The sequence below is a fragment of the Rhinoderma darwinii genome, chromosome 13 (genome assembly GCF_050947455.1).
Source record: "Rhinoderma darwinii isolate aRhiDar2 chromosome 13, aRhiDar2.hap1, whole genome shotgun sequence".
Lineage (NCBI taxonomy): Eukaryota > Metazoa > Chordata > Amphibia > Anura > Rhinodermatidae > Rhinoderma > Rhinoderma darwinii.
This window is the reverse complement of record NC_134699.1, coordinates 15,602,839-15,623,132: the sequence shown is the minus strand read 5'-3', so window position 1 is coordinate 15,623,132 and position 20,294 is coordinate 15,602,839. Positions and strand designations below refer to the sequence as shown.

At 42.4% G+C, this 20,294-nt stretch overlaps 1 protein-coding gene across 1 annotated transcript in view; it reads right to left on the bottom strand.

The window, feature by feature from the left end:
• The window catches only part of NSF (N-ethylmaleimide sensitive factor, vesicle fusing ATPase), a 53,557-nt gene extending 39,628 nt beyond the window's left edge, over positions 1 to 13,929 (bottom strand). The window contains exon 1 of the mRNA XM_075846538.1: positions 13,813 to 13,929. Coding sequence (XP_075702653.1) covers positions 13,813 to 13,824 — 12 coding nt within the window. The 5' untranslated portion in view covers positions 13,825 to 13,929. The remainder of the gene's footprint in view (positions 1 to 13,812) is intronic.
• Between the last annotated feature and the right edge of the window lie 6,365 nt (positions 13,930 to 20,294).

Below are 20,294 nucleotides of genomic sequence, written 5' to 3'. Positions count from 1 at the left end.
TTGGTGCTGCTGGGGAGGTATGTTGTGCTGCACTGTGGTATTTCATGCTGTTAGGGGGTATTATGCGTGCTGCATGATAGTATTGGTATTAAGTTGGCCCTGCTGGGGTAAATACGGGCGCTGCGTGGTGGTATGTATTCGCTAGTGAGGCCACGGCATCATTATGGACTAACTGGTGATGCCAGAGTAGAAAAAGTTTGAGAAGCCCTGATATAGCAGACATCTTACAAGTACAGCACGAACAACCCACCCAAAGGCCCAATACCCGCAGAACTAGGTTTTCGCTGGTTGACAACATAAAAACCTGCCGGGCTTAAAAAAAACTGCACAATTTGCACCCGCAGCTGACAAGAAAGAACTTCCTGGTTATGTGGAGTCACATGATGTATCACCTGATCTCACAGCCAGTCAGAAGAGAAGAGATCATATGACATACAATGCTGCATCACGTGATCCTTTTAAGACCTGCTGACTGGCTGAAAGGAATCATCTGATACCCATGTGACTCCACAGAACCAGTAAGGGCTTTCTTTTCAGCCCACTCCCCTGTTTGCCACTTTAGGGGGCATTAGCGTAATAATTCTTTGCAGATGCCTGTAACAGCTACATGTATATACTTCAATTATGCCGGTTATATAGCTCTGCTCCATTAGATCAGTGACTGCAGCTTAGTCGCATAATTAAGAAGCATATTAAGCAATTGCCACATATATACTGACCCACAGGAGTCGGGGTGTAAGTACCATAAAGGCAGCCTATGTGGCCATTAGAGAGAGAGGCCCAGACCCATTTCGTCTATGTATTCACGGCAGAGGAACCTCAGTAAGGGGTAGCCTGGCATACGTTAGGGCCCTTAGGACACTGGGGGATAGGCGTCATACAGTAGTCCATACAGAGACATGTTTCGGATGAACGGTGAAGCAGCTTACACCATGAGCGGAGGACATGAAGGCAACCTGTCGACTTCAGATCAGCGAGCAGAACATAAATCACGTCGATCCTATAGATATATGAACAATGGTGCTCAGCTGTCATCACCCCTGCGCCACGGCCCATCATGGAATTATTTTTCTCTTATTCTGCACAAACCAGCTCGTTGATGTATTGATTAACGTCCGGAATATCTGACAGACGGCAGGGGCCACGTGCCAGGGATGAAGCTTTCACAAGAAATTCAACCACAGATTGATAGAAGAAATTATGTAAAGTGGCAACAGATGATGCAAATCAAACCCCGATGAGGGTACGGTCCCACGTAGCATGCGACCGAAACCACGCACATTTGCAGCAGCCAATGGCCACGTGATTTTGGAAGGTATTAACGGCACCACATGTGGCAGTGGTTTTGGCTGCATGTGGACCACACTACGTGGGACCTTACCGTTGGGCTACCAGATAAAAACCTGAAGATCCCATGTTAGGCCGGGTTCACATATTGCATATTTATTGCAGAATTTCGGTTGCGGTTTCTGCGACGCAATTTTGCAACAAAGTACAGTACAATATAAGAGAATGTGGTCTTCACAAACCCATTCACTTACAGCATAAATATGTATACGTTTTTTCTTATTATTACTTACGGAGACGCACAACGTCAAATATAGCACTAGGCCTCGTGCACACGACCATAAGGGTTTTTACAGTCCCCAAATACAGATACACATACGTAGCCGTCCATAATTCCGGAAGCGCCTATGGGCGAGTCCGTGCCTCAATTGCAGACAAGAATAGGACATGTTCTATATTTTGCGGATCATTTCTACGGCCCGGACACACATCCGTGAATATATGGAAAGGTATCCGTGGCCTATAGAAATGAATGGGTCCGCAATTATCCATAATTACCCGATCCATAATTACGGGTGAAAACTACGGTCGTGTGCATGGGGCCTTAACGGCAAATGTTCCCTTTGATAAGATGATTTTGGGGCTCAAAGGGTTAACGTAAGGTCACATACAGGAACACAGGTCAGATCATCCGCTTGCCCACACCCAGAAGATAATCCCTAAGGCTTTAGATACATTTCTGTAATCCGCTGACTGATTAAGACCATAAACTCATCAAACTGGGCACCATATCTCTTTTTTTTTTTTTGGTCCCACTTTATAGTCTGGCTCCACTTTGAGCAGTTTACATAGGATTGGCTGCTGTACTGATCTCGGATTGTTGTAGGCTGACTGATCCGAACAGCATAGCCCGGGACCTACAACGCAGTGCTATCCGCTGCATCGTATCATGGAATAAAGATTTTCTTCTATATGGGTATGTTGGGTTTGTTTGTTTTCTTTCGTCTTTTTTGCTGCAAATTTCCTGGGAAAAACACTTTTACAAAAATGACGCGGTTTTGGCACAATTACAAAAATTTGCACCGAAAAAATAAATAAAATACACCCTGAGACTACTGCACTACCAGCAGTAATAAATACCTCCAAAACAAAAGGACTTGCTCAGTACAGACACTGAATCAGCAGGAGGCGTTGGGACAGGTGAGCTCAAAACTAACGCCTCATGCACACGACTGTTGTGCCACTCGGGCCGTTTTTGACGGCACCCGATAGTCTTCACGGACCCATTCACTTTAGCGGGTGAACCAGGTCCATGAAAAATGATCCGGGTTTCCGATCCGAGGAAAGATAGAACATGTCCTATCTGTCCTCGGATCACTGACGGGACTCGGCCGGCGCATGAGGCGGCGTTCTCTCCTCCCCAATCCAATCCTTTGTCACAGTAGTCTCACACAGGAGCGCTCTCTGGCGGTATTATTTGTCACTATTATGTTGGCACTTTTATTTTGGCCCTGTATGGGACTAGTATATAAATTATAGAAGCCATATGACAAGGTTCCTTGTAAATGGCCGTCTGTGTCGACCCCCATGGGTGGTGTCTATAATACACACTGTAAAATTTCTTTAACCTGACATCAATAGGACCGGATAAATACCAGAATATCAAATATTCCGGATTATCAGATGCTTGAGTAAAGGAAGATCACTTTTTTGGTGAAATTAGGTACGCTTTTTATTTAGTATTGAAAATAAACTTTCTACGGCATTAAATGAATCAATATAACCCAACACTGATGTAATCAGAGCATATGCATGTCATAGAGGGGGGTCCCGCTCGGAGCCCCTTTCCTAGGAGTCAGAGCTGAGGGGCGCTAAGCAAGAGTGACTCCCGCCCAGGCAGACTTCATTTGATCGGCCAGCATGTAATACTACATTTCCCCTGCAGGGGCCACGGATTATTTTCCCCGGAGGTTCCAGGAGCCGAACCAGCGGTTATTCGGGTTGGGGTTGTTTTACACTTCATGCCCAAATATCTTTACTCCTCCTTTGTTGTGCAGTTGTACACAATCTATTGTTCCCTGTTATCCACCATTTCAAGCAGGGGACAGGCGGTCTTTTAATGGGAAAACTAATAGTGCATAAAACCCCCTGCCTCCATGACCACGGTTTTACCACCTCTAGACCTGCACCGCGGAGAACCTCCCGACACATTTACGTACAGAAGTGTGACTGATACTTATGGGTCTTTCCATAAACTGTCGCAGACTTGGGCTATGTTCACACAGATCAGTTGCGTGCGGCCAGTTGTTTTTAGGCTGGGCCGAATACAATTGATGAAATATCGCACACCAGTCCGGCATCCATAGCGGGTCAGGAAAAGCGAAGCATGCAACATTTTTTCTCCGGTGAAGGCAGACACGCGGCGTAAAAACGGATGAAACTGATGCGAGAACTGCTCCCATACGAAAGAATTTGATAGGTTCTGGCATCAGTTTCTCTCCGTTGTTTCTGCACCACGCCGGAGGGTAACTACGCCGGATCATCAGATATATAAGAACGAGGCCCTAGGGCCAGTTCACATCAGCGCCGGCCTCCATTCATCTGTTCCGTTCAACCTTTCCGACAGAAGAACGGAAAGCCAAACGGAAGCAATCGTTTCAGCTTTCATAACCTTAGATTTCAATTGTATTTTTTTTTCTTTCAGCTGACATCAGTTTGCCACGTTACGGTTTTTTTCATGGAAACAATAGCGTAGTCGACTACGCCATTGTTTACGTGAAGGAAAAACGTAAACAAAGCAGAACGAAGGCAAACAAACACCAACGGAAATAAAAAAAACTATAATGCAAACGAAAGCGATAGTTTTCGTTTGGCTTTCCGTTCATCTGTTCCTCTGACGTAAAGGTTGAAGCGCTGATGTGAACAGGTCCTTACTAATCAGATTATATAGGCCTGGCCCTGCTCTTATAAATCTACAAAATCGTATGTCTGTTTAATTATTTGCATCTCTTCCCAGAATTCCTTTGTGTAGAGACGTAATCCTGTATTTTCTGCTTGTGAGGAGAATTGCTGACTTGGCACGGACGTGTGAACAGCTTTTTACTGAAATTCAGACATAGAGGAGGAAATGAAAGCGACCTTCACTGTAACATGAGCAATGCCAAGCAGTGCTCCTCTGTAACTACGCCTGGCACGGAGAAGGTGTCAGGATACCTTAGATAGAACCTCATTGTTCAACGTCTCAATAGGCCCGGATAACATGTACCTCCAGTGGCCACATCCCACCCGTTCTGACACCAGGCGTGGGGAGACTATACTTTGCGCTGGGCTGTCTTATTTTTCCACGGATCGGAGAGTCGGGCCCGTTTTCATGCACTCGATTCACCCACTAAAGTGAATGGGTCCGTGAAAACTATCAGGTGCCACTCTGATGCTGTGAAAAACAGCCCGAGTGGCACTCTGTCATGCGCAGGAGGGCTAAGGCCTCATGAACACGGCCGTGCCCGCTATTGCAGGGACGGCCGGCTGCAGGCCGCATTTTCGCGCTGTGCTCCCATTCAAAGTATGGGAGCACGGCCTGTAAAAAACAAAAAAGTAGGAAATGCTCCATAATTCCCGGCACAGTTCAACAGCACGGACACCTATCCGTAGCGATACGGAAAGGTGTCCGCGGCCAATAGAACCGGGCGGGTCCGTAATTGCGAACCCTATTACGGTCCGCAATTACGATTTTTTTTTACAGTCGTATGCATGGGGCCTAAATCAGGGCATGTGGACCGTTATGCGGTCACTCCTAGTGTAAGAATGCCATGATGCCATCACAGTCACGTTACGATATGGCGTGTCATCGCTGCTACCACATAATCAAACACCGGCGGGGAACCAAGGAAGCATCGACGCTGGATCGCGGAGGGATTGTACACGCGATTGCCTTTTTTGTTATTCTATCACATATTATATAACCTTTCAGAATACAAAGAAATTTATTTTACGAAAATGGAACACCCCTTTAAGGTTTACACGCAAGTCTCTGGCTTGAGATTTTACAGAGATGTCAGGAGATAAATAATGCAAACTGCTTCCAAACCCAGAATGTTCTTCGTGCTGAAACAGAAATAATTCAGCGACTATCAGGACAAAACCCAAACTCCCTCCCCCGTAGATCCTGCAGCAGCACAGAATCCAGGTCACACAGCGCTTCTCCGTCACATCAGGAGGTTTTAATGAGGAATCGGTGCCTTATGCTAAATCTGGAAATCACTGCAGATTCCCACCCTACCAGGGAAGGTCTGTGCCCACATCAGCACCACGCGGCGCTCCTCTTGATGGATCTATACCATAATGATTCCTGCCGTCACACATATCATCCTTTTACATGCCAATGATGAATATTTATCCAGACACAATGTAAAAAGACTTCACACGGCGGCAGAGGTAGGGAGGGAATGTAAAAGGAGCAGAAAGATGCTGTGATGAGAATGTGGGAGACTACACCTCAGCTACGGGCATTAAAAATACAGGGTGCAGGAAAGCAGCGCAGCACGTAGACCACGTACGGCGAGTAAGACCGCAAGTGGGCATCATCAGAGATCACCCTGGATGGCACTAAAGTGGCTCCAAGGGGGCACCATACTACTTAAAGTGTTGTCTAGTTTAGAAAACCCATTTAATTAATTGGGGAAAAGGGTCCTCTATTCAGGACCCTCAAGTATTAGCCAGAGTGGAGAGCAGCTAAAAAAAGAGTCTCCTGTTATGGAGGACCCAGAATGTCCTTGCAATACACAGACAGCCCATTTATTATAATGACACAACTGTGTAATGCTTGATTTCTCCTGTGGTGGTGCTACAGGAGAATCATACACTTGCTTCTAGGTTCCAGCACAGATTTTGGGCGATCACTGAGGGTCCCAGCAGCAATATATCCTGTAATTAGTAGGGTCTCCTGACGATGTGTTATGAAAAAAGGGATTAGTCAAAGCAGACAAGGTCTTTAAAGGGCTATTAAGTCTGCAGCTTGTAAGGCTGGGTTCACACCACCATGTTACGTCCGTAATGTACGGAACGTATTTCGGCCGGTAGACCCGGACCGAACACAGTGCAGGGAGCCGGGCTCCTAGCATCATAGTTATGTACGATGCTAGGAGTCCCTGCCTCGCTGCAGGACAGCAGTCCCGTACTGTAATCATGTTTTCAGTATGGGACAGTAGTTCCACGCAGAGGCAGGGACTCCTAGCGTCGTACATCACTATGATGCTAGGAGCCCGGCTCCCTGCACTGTGTTCGGTCCGGGTCTACCGGCCGAAATACGTTCCGTACATTACGGACGTAACATGGTCGTGTGAACCCAGCCTAATAGAAAACGAGCCGATAACATCATTTACATACATGCATAGAAATATTTCTAGGGGTTATAGAACTAGAGATTTGTGAGACGAGATAAAAGCAGAGATCATGGGGGCAAGGGTTTTTCTGGATTTTCTGTCAGTTATCACATCAAAAAGCACAGACATTAGGTTTCATGAGTCCTTAATATTCTAAAATGTCAATAATATTGTATAAAAGAGGAGGTCAGGTTTACAAGACCCTTTCTCAAATACTAAATTTGCCTTAATAGAGGCGGCAGCCTGGTCTGGACCCCTTCTAATAGCCAGAGAAGTTATAAAGAGAGTCTCTCATTTTGGAGGACCCGGCATGTCCATGCAATACACAGACAGCGCGTTGATTTCAATGGGAAGCATGTAATGCTTCATCTCCCCTGTGGTGGTGCTGCAGGGGAATTGAACACTTCTTGCTGGGTTCCTTCACAGATTACAGCTGATCACTGGGGGTCCTAGCAGAGATAAACCCTGTGATCAACTTAATATTGGAGGACCCTCCTAAAAGAATGGAATTGTCCAGAGTGGACAAAACGTTCACGTATGAACATCATTTGAGAGTCTGGATGTATTCACAACATATCATCCTACAGAGGACCGGCCACCGTTTCTTGTTTGTTGTTGTTTTTTTTTTTTTTAAAAGCACATGCCTCCCCTTATTCCTCGTGCTGTCAAATTTTTTTGTTATTGCCCCCAGTGTCCCGTTACAGCCTCCCACTCTGTTTGGCGCCTAATATGCTAATTTTGAGTAAAGGTACAGAAAGGAGGAACCCTCATCTCTCCTCCTGCATCGCTGTGACGACATCCAATCAGGCATCTATTCGAAAAGAGGTTGTTTGCAGGAGATGGCTTCTCTGGAGTTTCCTGGCAATCCCACGTGAGCCAAACACAACAGCAGCACGAGTCTGAAAATCTAATAATAGCATTTCTGTACTGTTACACTGTAACGAAAAGCAGCTGTGTGGGTGAAACACCCTCTGACTGTTTGCATTCACTGATGGAAAGCAGTGATCTTGAAAATAGCGTGGAATAATTGATTCATTATACAACAAGCTTTACCCGCATAAAATCATACAACCCCATTGAGGCTTTTTTGTAGTGAGATTTTGTTGTTTTAATTATTGACCTACAGCTGCTGTCCAGAAGCAACACAGTGCACCGTGGACTGCAGCTGTCATAGGTAAAATTAGAAAATCTCACTACAAGAAGACATTTTCTTAAAAAGGTTGTACGTCTTGTGTGTAGAACTCATTGTACAGTGAAAAGTTTAATTCCGCACCATTCTCAAGATTGCTGCTTGCTGTCAGTGAATGCAAGTCAGTGTGAAGGCCCAGGTGTAAGTGGACAGAAGGTTCCTGAATTTCCCCTCTTTTTGAAGAGTCTGCTTATGTTATCGCCACCAGTCCCCTACAGAGGTCAAAAGGGAAAATTGTTTAGAAGGGCTATTAAAAGTAGTAGCCACAATATGTTTGGCCTTGTTGCTTAGCAACTGATGCCGGATCCGGCAGGTGACACCACCAGCTCTCTATGCCCTCGTGGAGATGCAGTGAAGTCACTCAGTGTACTGGCGCAGGAGGTGGTGGCACATTGGTATAGATAGGGCATGTAGTAACCTGCAATGTGTATCTGAATGGGCAGGACAGTGCTGCCATAACAAGAGCAGGGCATGAGCGGCTTCATCAGCAGTATATATATATATATATATATATAGATATAGCTCGGCAGGCGGAGGGCTGCGTCTGGACACAATGAAAACTAACCTGCAAGAGAAAGTAGTCCTAACGCTTCACAACCTACTGTACAATGCAGAAAATGCCTGATACATTGTAACAAACCCATCAGTTCTGCAAGCAGAAGAAGGTGTGCCGTTCACATGGTGCATTTTTATTGTGTTTTTATGTTTTGGTAGATAAACTTCCATGTCTCTCAAAGGGAGTTCATTATAAAAAAAAAAACCACAATGTGAACCCAGGTTAAATGTTAAAACCAAAATAAAAAATATGCAACTGACTGCAAACAGAGATATTGAAAATGGTGAGGAACGGAAACAAAGTGCATCAGAAAGTTTATTACGCAATGATTACGCCTCATTTGCATAATACTGGACCCCCACTGAGAAAAATTCTGGCATAAAATTCAGCTAAATATCAGTGTAGAAATAGGCAACGTTCGAAGGCCCAGCGGCAATTGCCCCATTTGCCCCTCTTATAATCCCCACCCCTTAATAGACCATTCCCACATAGTAGTGCACATGCAAATGTACCGCGGGCAGCAGAGAAGGCCCCAGTGCCGGAGAACAGCCTGCTCATCCAGGGTGACTGAAGTGTTATCATGTTCCCATTAACTACTTTACAACGTTTTGCCAAAACTACATTTCTGGAATGACAGCTCTGAGGTAAGTAATGCTGGCTCAAAGTCTGCTACATCTGTAGAATACACGTCTATGGAGAATTTCCACTATAGTGTATGTAAACAACATCTGTATAATTTAGAATTAGCAGTGTACCCCTCAACACCCCGACACGCTCCCATTTGTGCGACTTGGAGACCTATCATGGTCACACATTTGGAGTAGAAGGTATACCACCCAAGTGTAATATTATATGGCGGCCACTCATATGTGCCGGGTCCGCCAAAGTTAGTAGCACTCGCTCTGGTTAAAAGAGGGGTGTCACAAGCCAGGGACCCCCTCTATGACGGCCATATACCCAGAAATGGAAAGGGGTTGTCTTGATTTCGGAAAACAGATTCGGGGTATATTCACACGCAGCAGATTTGTTGCAGAAATTCCATCCCATCCATGGGGTTATTCATGGATTTCTGCAATGAATGGGACAATCGCAGCAATTTCGGTGACATCTGCCGTGTGTGAATATATCCTCACTGTGCCGCGTAGTAAGATAAAAATACTTCAAATATACTCCACCACCAAGGACGACGCTTCTCCGCCACCGAGTGACATTTCATCCATAGTCATGTCACGTAAGCATGGCAGCCCACCATGGAACGGAACTGTGACATGCATCCATAGGCCCGCTGCCAAGTCATGATTGGCTACCATGATCACGTGACATCCCAGGCGTTCTTAACCGAGGACAGGCAGCAGGGAGCGGTCATTTTCCAAAAAGTGCATGTGAAAGGTTTTTATTGTTATGTGCAGGACACAGTAGATGAATTTTTGGAAATGTACCCGAGTTATGGAAAACCCCTTTAAATTTCTTACCCAGAATGCATCTCTCTGTACTGCACAGTAATGAACGCAACACACAGTGGGATTATCATTTATGGCTTTCAATCCATTTCCAGCCCACGACTATTGACGTTTATACTGCGACTGACACAACCTGGAGAAACGGCAAGCAATACATAACAATGTAGTAGGCACATCCACGGCGGGCACGTCTGCAATGCCATCGCCAGCAGTGACCAGGGCGGAGGGCGGTAACACAACCCACAGCAGTGAGAAGTCTCTGGTCTGTGTTTCCATCCCTCAGCCAGGGAAAGGAAAAACATAAAAGGATCTGATTGAGACGCCGACAAATCACACAGGAAAACCAGCGACACAGCAACAAATTACAGGAGGTGAACGGAATGTAAATCATAGTCTGTGCCCTGCAAATCACTGACACACTGCAGAACCTGGGCATCGCCGGAGACAGATAAACAGGACTGCAGGAGAATGTGCAGTATACAGACATCACATCTATAGATAGCTGCTAACCGTATACAGCACTACCCCTCCCCCGACTAATACAAAGTCAATAAGTAAAGGAATACAAGCCGATAATATGATATTACACCCCCCCCCCCCCCGTGTGAATGCAAATTAAAATGATTCGGTATATAAATATATATTTATTATGTACGGTTGTATACTATATAGTATGTATGTGTATATATGCGGTGTACTAGTTATGTGTATATATGCCGTGTATGTATTATGTATGGTTGTATACTATATAGTATGTATGTGTATATTCTGTGTACTAGTTATGTGTATATACTGCATATTATGTATGGTTGTATACTATATAGTATGTATGTGTATATTCTGTGTACTAGTTATGTGTATATACTGCATATTATGTATGGTTGTATACTATATAGTATGTATGTGTATATTCTGTGTACTAGTTATGTGTATATACTGCATATTATGTATGGTTGTATACTATATAGTATGTATGTGTATATTCTGTGTACTAGTTATGTGTATATACTGCATATTATGTATGTCGTATACTATATAGTATGTATGTGTATATTCTGTGTACTAGTTATGTGTATATACTGTATGTATTATGTATGGTTGTATACTATATAGTATGTATGTGTATATATGCGGTGTATCAGTTATGTGTATATACTGTATATATTATGTATGGTTGTATACTATATAGTATGTATGTGTATATTATGTGTACTAGTTATGTGTATATATACTGTATATATTATGTATGGTTGTATACTATATAGTATGTATGTGTATATATTATGTATGGTTGTATACTATATAGTATGTATGTGTATATATTATGTATGGTTGTATACTATATAGTATGTATGTGTATATTATGTGTACTAGTTATGTGTATATATACTGTATATATTATGTATGGTTGTATACTATATAGTATGTATGTGTATATTATGTGTACTAGTTATGTGTATATATAATGTATGGTTGTATACTATATAGTATGTATGTGTATATATTATGTATGGTTGTATACTATATAGTATGTATGTGTATATTATGTGTACTAGTTATGTGTATATATACTGTATATATTATGTATGGTTGTATACTATATAGTATGTATGTGTATATATGCGGTGTATCAGTTATGTGTATATACTGTATGTATTATGTATGGTTGTATACTATATAGTATGTATGTGTATATATGCGGTGTACTAGTTATGTGTATATATGCCGTGTATGTATTATGTATGGTTGTATACTATATAGTATGTATGTGTATATTCTGTGTACTAGTTATGTGTATATACTGCATATTATGTATGGTTGTATACTATATAGTATGTATGTGTATATTCTGTGTACTAGTTATGTGTATATACTGCATATTATGTATGTCGTATACTATATAGTATGTATGTGTATATTCTGTGTACTAGTTATGTGTATATACTGTATGTATTATGTATGGTTGTATACTATATAGTATGTATGTGTATATATGCGGTGTATCAGTTATGTGTATATACTGTATATATTATGTATGGTTGTATACTATATAGTATGTATGTGTATATTATGTGTACTAGTTATGTGTATATATACTGTATATATTATGTATGGTTGTATACTATATAGTATGTATGTGTATATATTATGTATGGTTGTATACTATATAGTATGTATGTGTATATATTATGTATGGTTGTATACTATATAGTATGTATGTGTATATTATGTGTACTAGTTATGTGTATATACTGTATATATTATGTATGGTTGTATACTATATAGTATGTATGTGTATATTATGTGTACTAGTTATGTGTATATATAATGTATGGTTGTATACTATATAGTATGTATGTGTATATATTATGTATGGTTGTATACTATATAGTATGTATGTGTATATTATGTGTACTAGTTATGTGTATATATACTGTATATATTATGTATGGTTGTATACTATATAGTATGTATGTGTATATATTATGTATGGTTGTATACTATATAGTATGTATGTGTATATTATGTGTACTAGTTATGTGTATATATACTGTATATATTATGTATGGTTGTATACTATATAGTATGTATGTGTATATATTATGTATGGTTGTATACTATATAGTATGTATGTGTATATTATGTGTACTAGTTATGTGTATATATACTGTATATATTATGTATGGTTGTATACTATATAGTATGTATGTGTATATATTATGTATGGTTGTATACTATATAGTATGTATGTGTATATATTATGTATGGTTGTATACTATATAGTATGTATGTGTATATTATGTGTACTAGTTATGTGTATATACTGTATATATTATGTATGGTTGTATACTATATAGTATGTATGTGTATATTATGTGTACTAGTTATGTGTATATATAATGTATGGTTGTATACTATATAGTATGTATGTGTATATATTATGTATGGTTGTATACTATATAGTATGTATGTGTATATTATGTGTACTAGTTATGTGTATATATACTGTATATATTATGTATGGTTGTATACTATATAGTATGTATGTGTATATATTATGTATGGTTGTATACTATATAGTATGTATGTGTATATTATGTGTACTAGTTATGTGTATATATACTGTATATATTATGTATGGTTGTATACTATATAGTATGTATGTGTATATATTATGTATGGTTGTATACTATATAGTATGTATGTGTATATTATGTGTACTAGTTATGTGTATATATACTGTATATATTATGTATGGTTGTATACTATATAGTATGTATGTGTATATTATGTGTACTAGTTATGTGTATATATAATGTATGGTTGTATACTATATAGTATGTATGTGTATATATTATGTATGGTTGTATACTATATAGTATGTATGTGTATATTATGTGTACTAGTTATGTGTATATATACTGTATATATTATGTATGGTTGTATACTATATAGTATGTATGTGTATATTATGTGTACTAGTTATGTGTATATATACTGTATATATTATGTATGGTTGTATACTATATAGTATGTATGTGTATATATTATGTATGGTTGTATACTATATAGTATGTATGTGTATATATGCGGTGTACTAGTTATGTGTATAAATGCTATGTACAAGTTATGTGTATACCTGTAGACAACTATAAGGCATTAAAATATAGGATGTGTGTACACACACACACACACACACACACACACACTCTAAACAGCTCCAGGCAGACACTGACATCACTGCGGCCAGCGACAATGATGCCACCAGTGTGACAAGCAGGAACTGGCAGAGCTTGTGGCGTCCATTCAGTTACATGGAGACTACCACACAGGTACATGGACGGTGTCTACGTAATAACCATCAACACCCGGGAACAGAGGAGCAGCCCCCGCTGCTGTATGAAGGATGTCACCAGGACGCCGGCTGCTGTCACTTACCCGCCCCGCCATTGCTGCTTTGTCCCCTCACACCGAGAGCTACCGGCTACACAGGCAGACGCACCAGCTCAGCACTAGAGCTCAGAGCTTCTCCGGGGGAGGGGCCTGTCAGGTCACATGACTGCTGTCAAGCGCGTAAGACGTAAGAGCGCAATCCCGGAAGTGACCATTGCTTTATGTGGAGACGTACAGGAGCTGGGAAGACATGTTTATGGTTATCTTCACAGTCTCTACATTTTCTTACACATATAATTAGTATTGATTAAAAAGTAGTAGTAGTAGTAGTAGAATTAGAGAAGTAGTAGTAGTAGTAATATTAGGGAAGAAAATTAAAAAACAAAACAAGCCCCATAGAACTGTGATGTCCATTCTTCATTATTTCCGCTGGTTTGCTTTGGGTAATAAGTAACTTGAATCATCTATAAATCATAGTTACCCTCTTCACAAATTAGCTTTTAGGGAGACATCACAAAGCCCCGCCCTTCATACTGACCACACCTCCATAGTGACAGCCAGAGTGACCCATAAGTGGCAGCCACGGCCGGCACTGATGGTGGCCTCTATGGTGGTGTAGACTTCTGTGGCTGGTAGAATGTTATGGGGCATCTGTGGTTGGCATCTATGTGGGATATTATGAGTCCAACACTTATCCGGGGGGTTCTACCTATTTCTGACATTTCAGTGGTAACCTTTGAACCACAAGTCTATATGTCTTCTTTTAACCCTTTATGGGCCTTTTATAGGTGCCCTTACCTAAAATGCCACTGTGCTTGTATAGGTTTCCTCTGCTTGATCTGCTCTTTCCTTAACTCCCATAAACTTCAATGGAGAGAACCAGCTCCACACTGATTTCAATGGTAAAAGCAGCTGTTGACGTTAAATCGGCGGACGGGGATCACAGGACCCCTGTTCTCTGGATAGGTAAGGGACCTGCACCCATCAGGCATTTATGGCAGAACCTATGGATTGACCACGCTAATCTTAACATTTTGATCCGTCATATTGAATTTTTGGCAAATAATCCACAATAATCGTAAGATTATGGTACAATAGACATAGCAAACATTATCAAAAAGTTGTTTTTTTTCCAAACTTACAGAATTTATGATGGAAACTAAAAACTGAGAATGTAAAGAGAACCTCAATGCCACTGACACATGTGCAGGGAAGACAGCCAGCCCGGCACCTTATTACTGGATCACTCCTGCAGCTTCTAGTGAAAATATCATATTAGGTCATTGCTGTTTTAGCAGCTGCAATCTCAGTCATTGAACTACATGTTGAGAATTATCACATTTTCCACCTTTTTTTAATCTATAATAGTAATAAACTAAGTAAAGCATAACAACGAATCAGTGATTAAAGACATAATTTGAGACGGGCGGACGAGGCCGCGCCATTTATACTGCAGTAGTGCTGCGTCGTTGTATTGCGATGGAGAAAAGCTCCCTCTAGTGTTCAAAAGAGGATAATAACTGAACAGTTTCATTAACCAGGGTACCAATAGAAAAAAATATCAGTCAGTTGATGTTATTTTTTACTTATATTACTTAGATATAAATAAAGCCTGCCGTACACATTGGATGCCGGCTGATGTATAACGGGGGTCTCTGGACAGATGTCAGGGGAAAGAAGGATCAGGCATGTTATATCAGTGGCCTATTCCTCCCTCTCCATTGAAAAAAAACATTCATGCTCGGCTAAGGCCCCATGCACACGACCATAGATTTTGTCCGTAATTACGGACCCATTTATTTATTCCCGTTTATTTAGGTGTAGGTACCGTAGAAAGGCTCCACAAAAGATAGGACATGTCCTATTTTTTGCTTTTTCCGACTGTGCTCGCTACTTTTTATGGGACCACGGCGGGTGGCTGTCCGTGGCCGTTAGAGGCCTGCCGCATCCGTGATTACGGGCATGTTCATGTGCATGGGGTCTTAATGTGTATGGCTAGTTGTCCAAGGTTAGAAAAACATGGCTGCTTTCTTCAAGATACAGCGCCACACCTGTACATGGGTTCGGTATTGCAGAACAGCTCAACTAAACTAAATGGGGCTGCGCTGCAATACCACACACAACCTGTGGACAGGCGTGGTGCAGTTTTTGAAGAGCGTGGCCATGTTTTTCTAATCCTGGGCAACCCCTTTGAATAGGGCCTGTCACCTTTCCTGACTTGTCTGTTTTAGTAAAAAATTGTATTACCCATGAAATAACCATTCTGTAGCATCTTTTCTTTACGCTGTGCTGTTCCTCTGCTATTACTCCTAGAAATTTATAAATGAATTGACAACTGGGTGTTATCCGTTGGGGGCGTGTCTTTACACAGACTGACACTGTCCAATCAGTGCTGACAGAGTGAGACTGTAGGGATACGCCCCATTGACAAGGGGAATGGTAACACCCAGTTGTCAATTTATTCATACATTTCTAGGAGGAATAACAAAAGAATTGTGCAATGTAGAGATCTTAGAAAAGTTGCCCCAGAATTGTTATTTCATAGGGAATACAATTATTTTCTAAAACAGTCATGTCAGCAGAGGTGGCAGGACCTCTATAAAGGCTATGTACTCCTTTGAAATAATTTTTTTTCTTTTATATAAAAATGTCTATCAGTGTGTTTGGTGCAACTTTCTAAATACATTTTATTAAAAATTATTTTGACTTTTTAAGATACAGCTGCTTTGTATCCTGTATATAGAGCAGCCGTGTTTAGCGCTGAGACCTGAATCCGTCAGGTCAGCGGGTCGAAACACGCAGGATCCACCTGTTATCGTTCACATCTAAGTTATGGACTTAGGCCTCATTCACACGGCAGGGTTTCCCGGCCGGGTGCCGGCCGTTCATAAATCGGCCGGCACCCGGCTGCATTAGGAATAATAGACCCCTAATGGGGCTATTCACACGACCGATTTTTTGACGGCCGGGAAAACCGGCCGTCAAAAAATAGGACATGCTCTATTTTCGGCCGGGTACCCGGCCGCCCGGCTCCCATAGAAGTCTATGGGGCCGGGTAATACACGGCCATCACCGGAATGTGTCCCGAGTGATGGCCGGGTTTTCCGGCGCTTGCGCTCTATCTCCTCCTCCTCACAGCGCAGAGTGCATGTGAGGAGGAGGAGATGATGCCATTCGGACGAATGGCTGTACACTGTGTGGCAGGGCCGGGGTGTACAGCAGGTGGAAGGGAGCGCTGCGCTGGCTCCCTTTCCCTGCTTGTTTTAAAAGCTCCCTGGCCCGGCGACACCTTCCACGGCGCCGCTAGCAGCTGCAGCTGCGGCTGCTACTACTGTAGCGACGCCACTATAGCAGAGCAGGGAGGTATCTCCCCGCTCTGCTATGTGCTAGCTCCATTTTAGCTCCCTGAAGGAGCGGAATCCCCGTGTGTTCGGGGATTCCGCTCCTGGACAGAGCGCTTGATGTCTCTGTCCATATCTGGGCAGTGACATCAGGGGAAACTCCTGAAGCGGAATCCCCGAACACATGGGCATTCCCCTTCAGGAGTTGCCGCTGATGTCACTGTCCAGATCTGCCCGGCCTGGAACGGATGCAAAAAAAATTTTACCGGCCGATACTTGGGCTCGGGCGGGACCCGGTCGTGTGAATCCCGCCTTAGACGTGATTGGTCACAGCTCGAACCCGTCAGTGCCGCTGATCTGATGGAAACAGGTTTCAGCGCTAGATACAGCTGCTCTATATACAGGATATAAAGCAGCTGTATCTTAAAAAGTTAAAAATATTTTTAATAAAATGTATTTATAAAGTTGCACCAAACGCACTGATAGACATTTTTATATATATTTAAAAAAAACTATTTCAAAGGTGTCCATAGCCTTTACCGCTGAGTCATTTCCTATTATGTTATCTAAAGTTTAATGTGTTGTGCAAGTAGCCTGTAGAAAGGAGCCACCAAGTACTGCAAGTTGCCGTCCTATTATTAGGTGATATACTTTACACTGCGCTGTGCCCCATCACTGACATTGGTGGCATATTGCTAGACTTCAGCTCCGTTCATCTTTTCCTAGGCGGCTACATGTTTGGCCATTGACTATATAATCCCCCACCGAATGGCAGCTGCTCCCCCCAATTCCCTCAAAAACATGTACACTCAGATCAGCAGGCATATTTATTTCAGAAGAGGGGAGAAGTCACCACCAGATCCCCCTGACAGCACTGGCTGTCTGGCTGCCACCCAAATGACCAGGTGAAATGTATGCCTAGATGGATGCGGCTTCCCCCTACAATAACAGCTGATGTCAGGACCTAGAGAAGCCGGACATGCGTCTGTAAGGCTGGATTCACACGACCATGTTACGTCCTTAAAGACGGAACGTATTTCGGCCGCAAGTACCGGACCGAACACACTGCAGGGAGCCGGGCTCCTAGCATCATACTTATGTACGATGCTAGGAGTCCCTGCCTCTCCGTGGAACTACTGTCCCGTACTGTAAACATGATTACAGTACGGGACAGTTGTCCGGCAGCGAGGCAGGGACTCCTAGCATCGTACATAACTATGATGCTAGGAGCCCGGCTCCCTGCACTGTGTTCGGTCCGGTACTTGCGGCCGAAATACGTCCGTCAATTACGGACGTAATTAGTGTGTGTGCACATACCCTAAGAGTGGGCTTCAGTATTGGCAAACCCGACCTGTCCATATTTTTCATTTGCCCATTTATTTAAATGGCTGGCATGTTATTCTACATTTCCCCTGCAGGAGAAATGTATAGCCAGACGCGACTTACCCTAGTGATAACAGCGAGCTGATTGCTGGGTGTTAGAGAAGCCAGACCCCGCAAACATTGCAGAGGCTGGTCAGGCAGGACCAAATAATAAGGAGCAGGCTAGCGACATAAAATAAATGGAATCATATATTATTTAAAGGGCATGTGTAGCGAGATAAAACTGATGGCCCATTCTCAGGATAGGCCATCAATATCTGATCGGTGGTGGTCCGACCCAGCTGTTTGAAGCGGCTGTGGCACTCCACGCTCTCACACTGACCCGCAATACAAAGATTCTTATGATTTGTAGCTTATTGAATAGTTTCTTTTGTCACATGGGAAATTCTTCGCCTATTGTAACAATAACGACCAAAGCCCTAAAATAATATTATCAGTCATTATTTTGTGACGAGACAGGGTATAACCCTGTAATGACCTGGCCACTTTTCATGTTTCCATTTTAGTTTTTCCTTCCTCGACTTCCAAGAGCCAAAACTTTTTGGTTTTTCCATTGCCATGGCGGTATGAGGGCTGATTTTTGCGGGACGAGTTGTAGATATTCATGGCACCATTTAATGTACTGGGAAACTTTTGGAATAATTTAGAAAAATTATTTTGTTGGGTGGAATGGAAACAAAACGGCAATTTCCTCATTGTTTGTTGAGTTTAATGGTTTACGCCCTTCACGATTATGGCGATACCAAATTATAATTATTTTTATGTTTTACTACTTTTTCAAAATAAAAATATTTTATTTGAAAAAAGATGTTTTGTGTGGCCATATTTTGCCACTCATAACTTTTTTATTTTCCAGTTGATGGAGTTGCGTCAGTGCTTGTTTTTTTTTTTGCAGGTGGAGCCCTAGTTTTTATTATTCGTATTTTGGCGTCCATATGACTTTTTGAGCACTTTTTATTCCATTTTTTGTGAGAGACAAGGTGACCAAAAAAACAGCGATTCTGGCGTTTCCCTTGATTACATTTTTACGGCGTTCACTACGCAAGTTAAATAAAGGTATATTGTAACAGTTCAGACTTTACGGACACGGCGATACCAATTGTCTATTTCTTTTTGTTTTACATTGCCTTTGCGGATAAATAGGGGGAAGGATTTTTTTCTTACTTTAAGGGCAGATTCCGACGAACGTTGCGTTTTTGCGTGCGCAAACAACGCTGCGTTTTGCGCGCGCAAAAACCATTTGACAGCTGCGTGTGTCATCCGTGTATGATGCGCAGCCGCCATCATAGAGATGAGGCTAGTCGACGCCCGTCACTGTCCAAGGTGCTGAAAGAGCTAACTGATCGGCAGTAACTCTTTCAGCACCCTCGACAGTGAATGCCGAACACAATATCGAGAAACCTGTTCAAAAAAAAGAAAAAGTTCGTACTTACCGAGAACTTCCCGGCCGTTGCCTTGGTGACGCGTCCTTGGTGACGCGCCTCTCTTGACATCGGGCCCCACCTCCCTGGATGACGCGGCAGTCCATGTGACCGCTGCAGCCTGTGCTTGGCCTGTGATTGGCTGCAGCTGTCACTTGGACTGAATTGTCATCCCGGGAGGTCAGACTGGAGGAAGAAGCCGGGAGTTATCGGTAAGTCAGAACTTCGTTTTTTTTTACAGGTTCATGTTTATTGGGATCGGTAGTCACTGTCCATGGTGCTGAAACAGTTTAGCTCTTTCAGCACCCTGGACAGTGACTATCTCCTGACGTCGCGTACCGGAAATTTTTTTGCCGGGTTCGGCCAAAACGAGTTCGGCCGA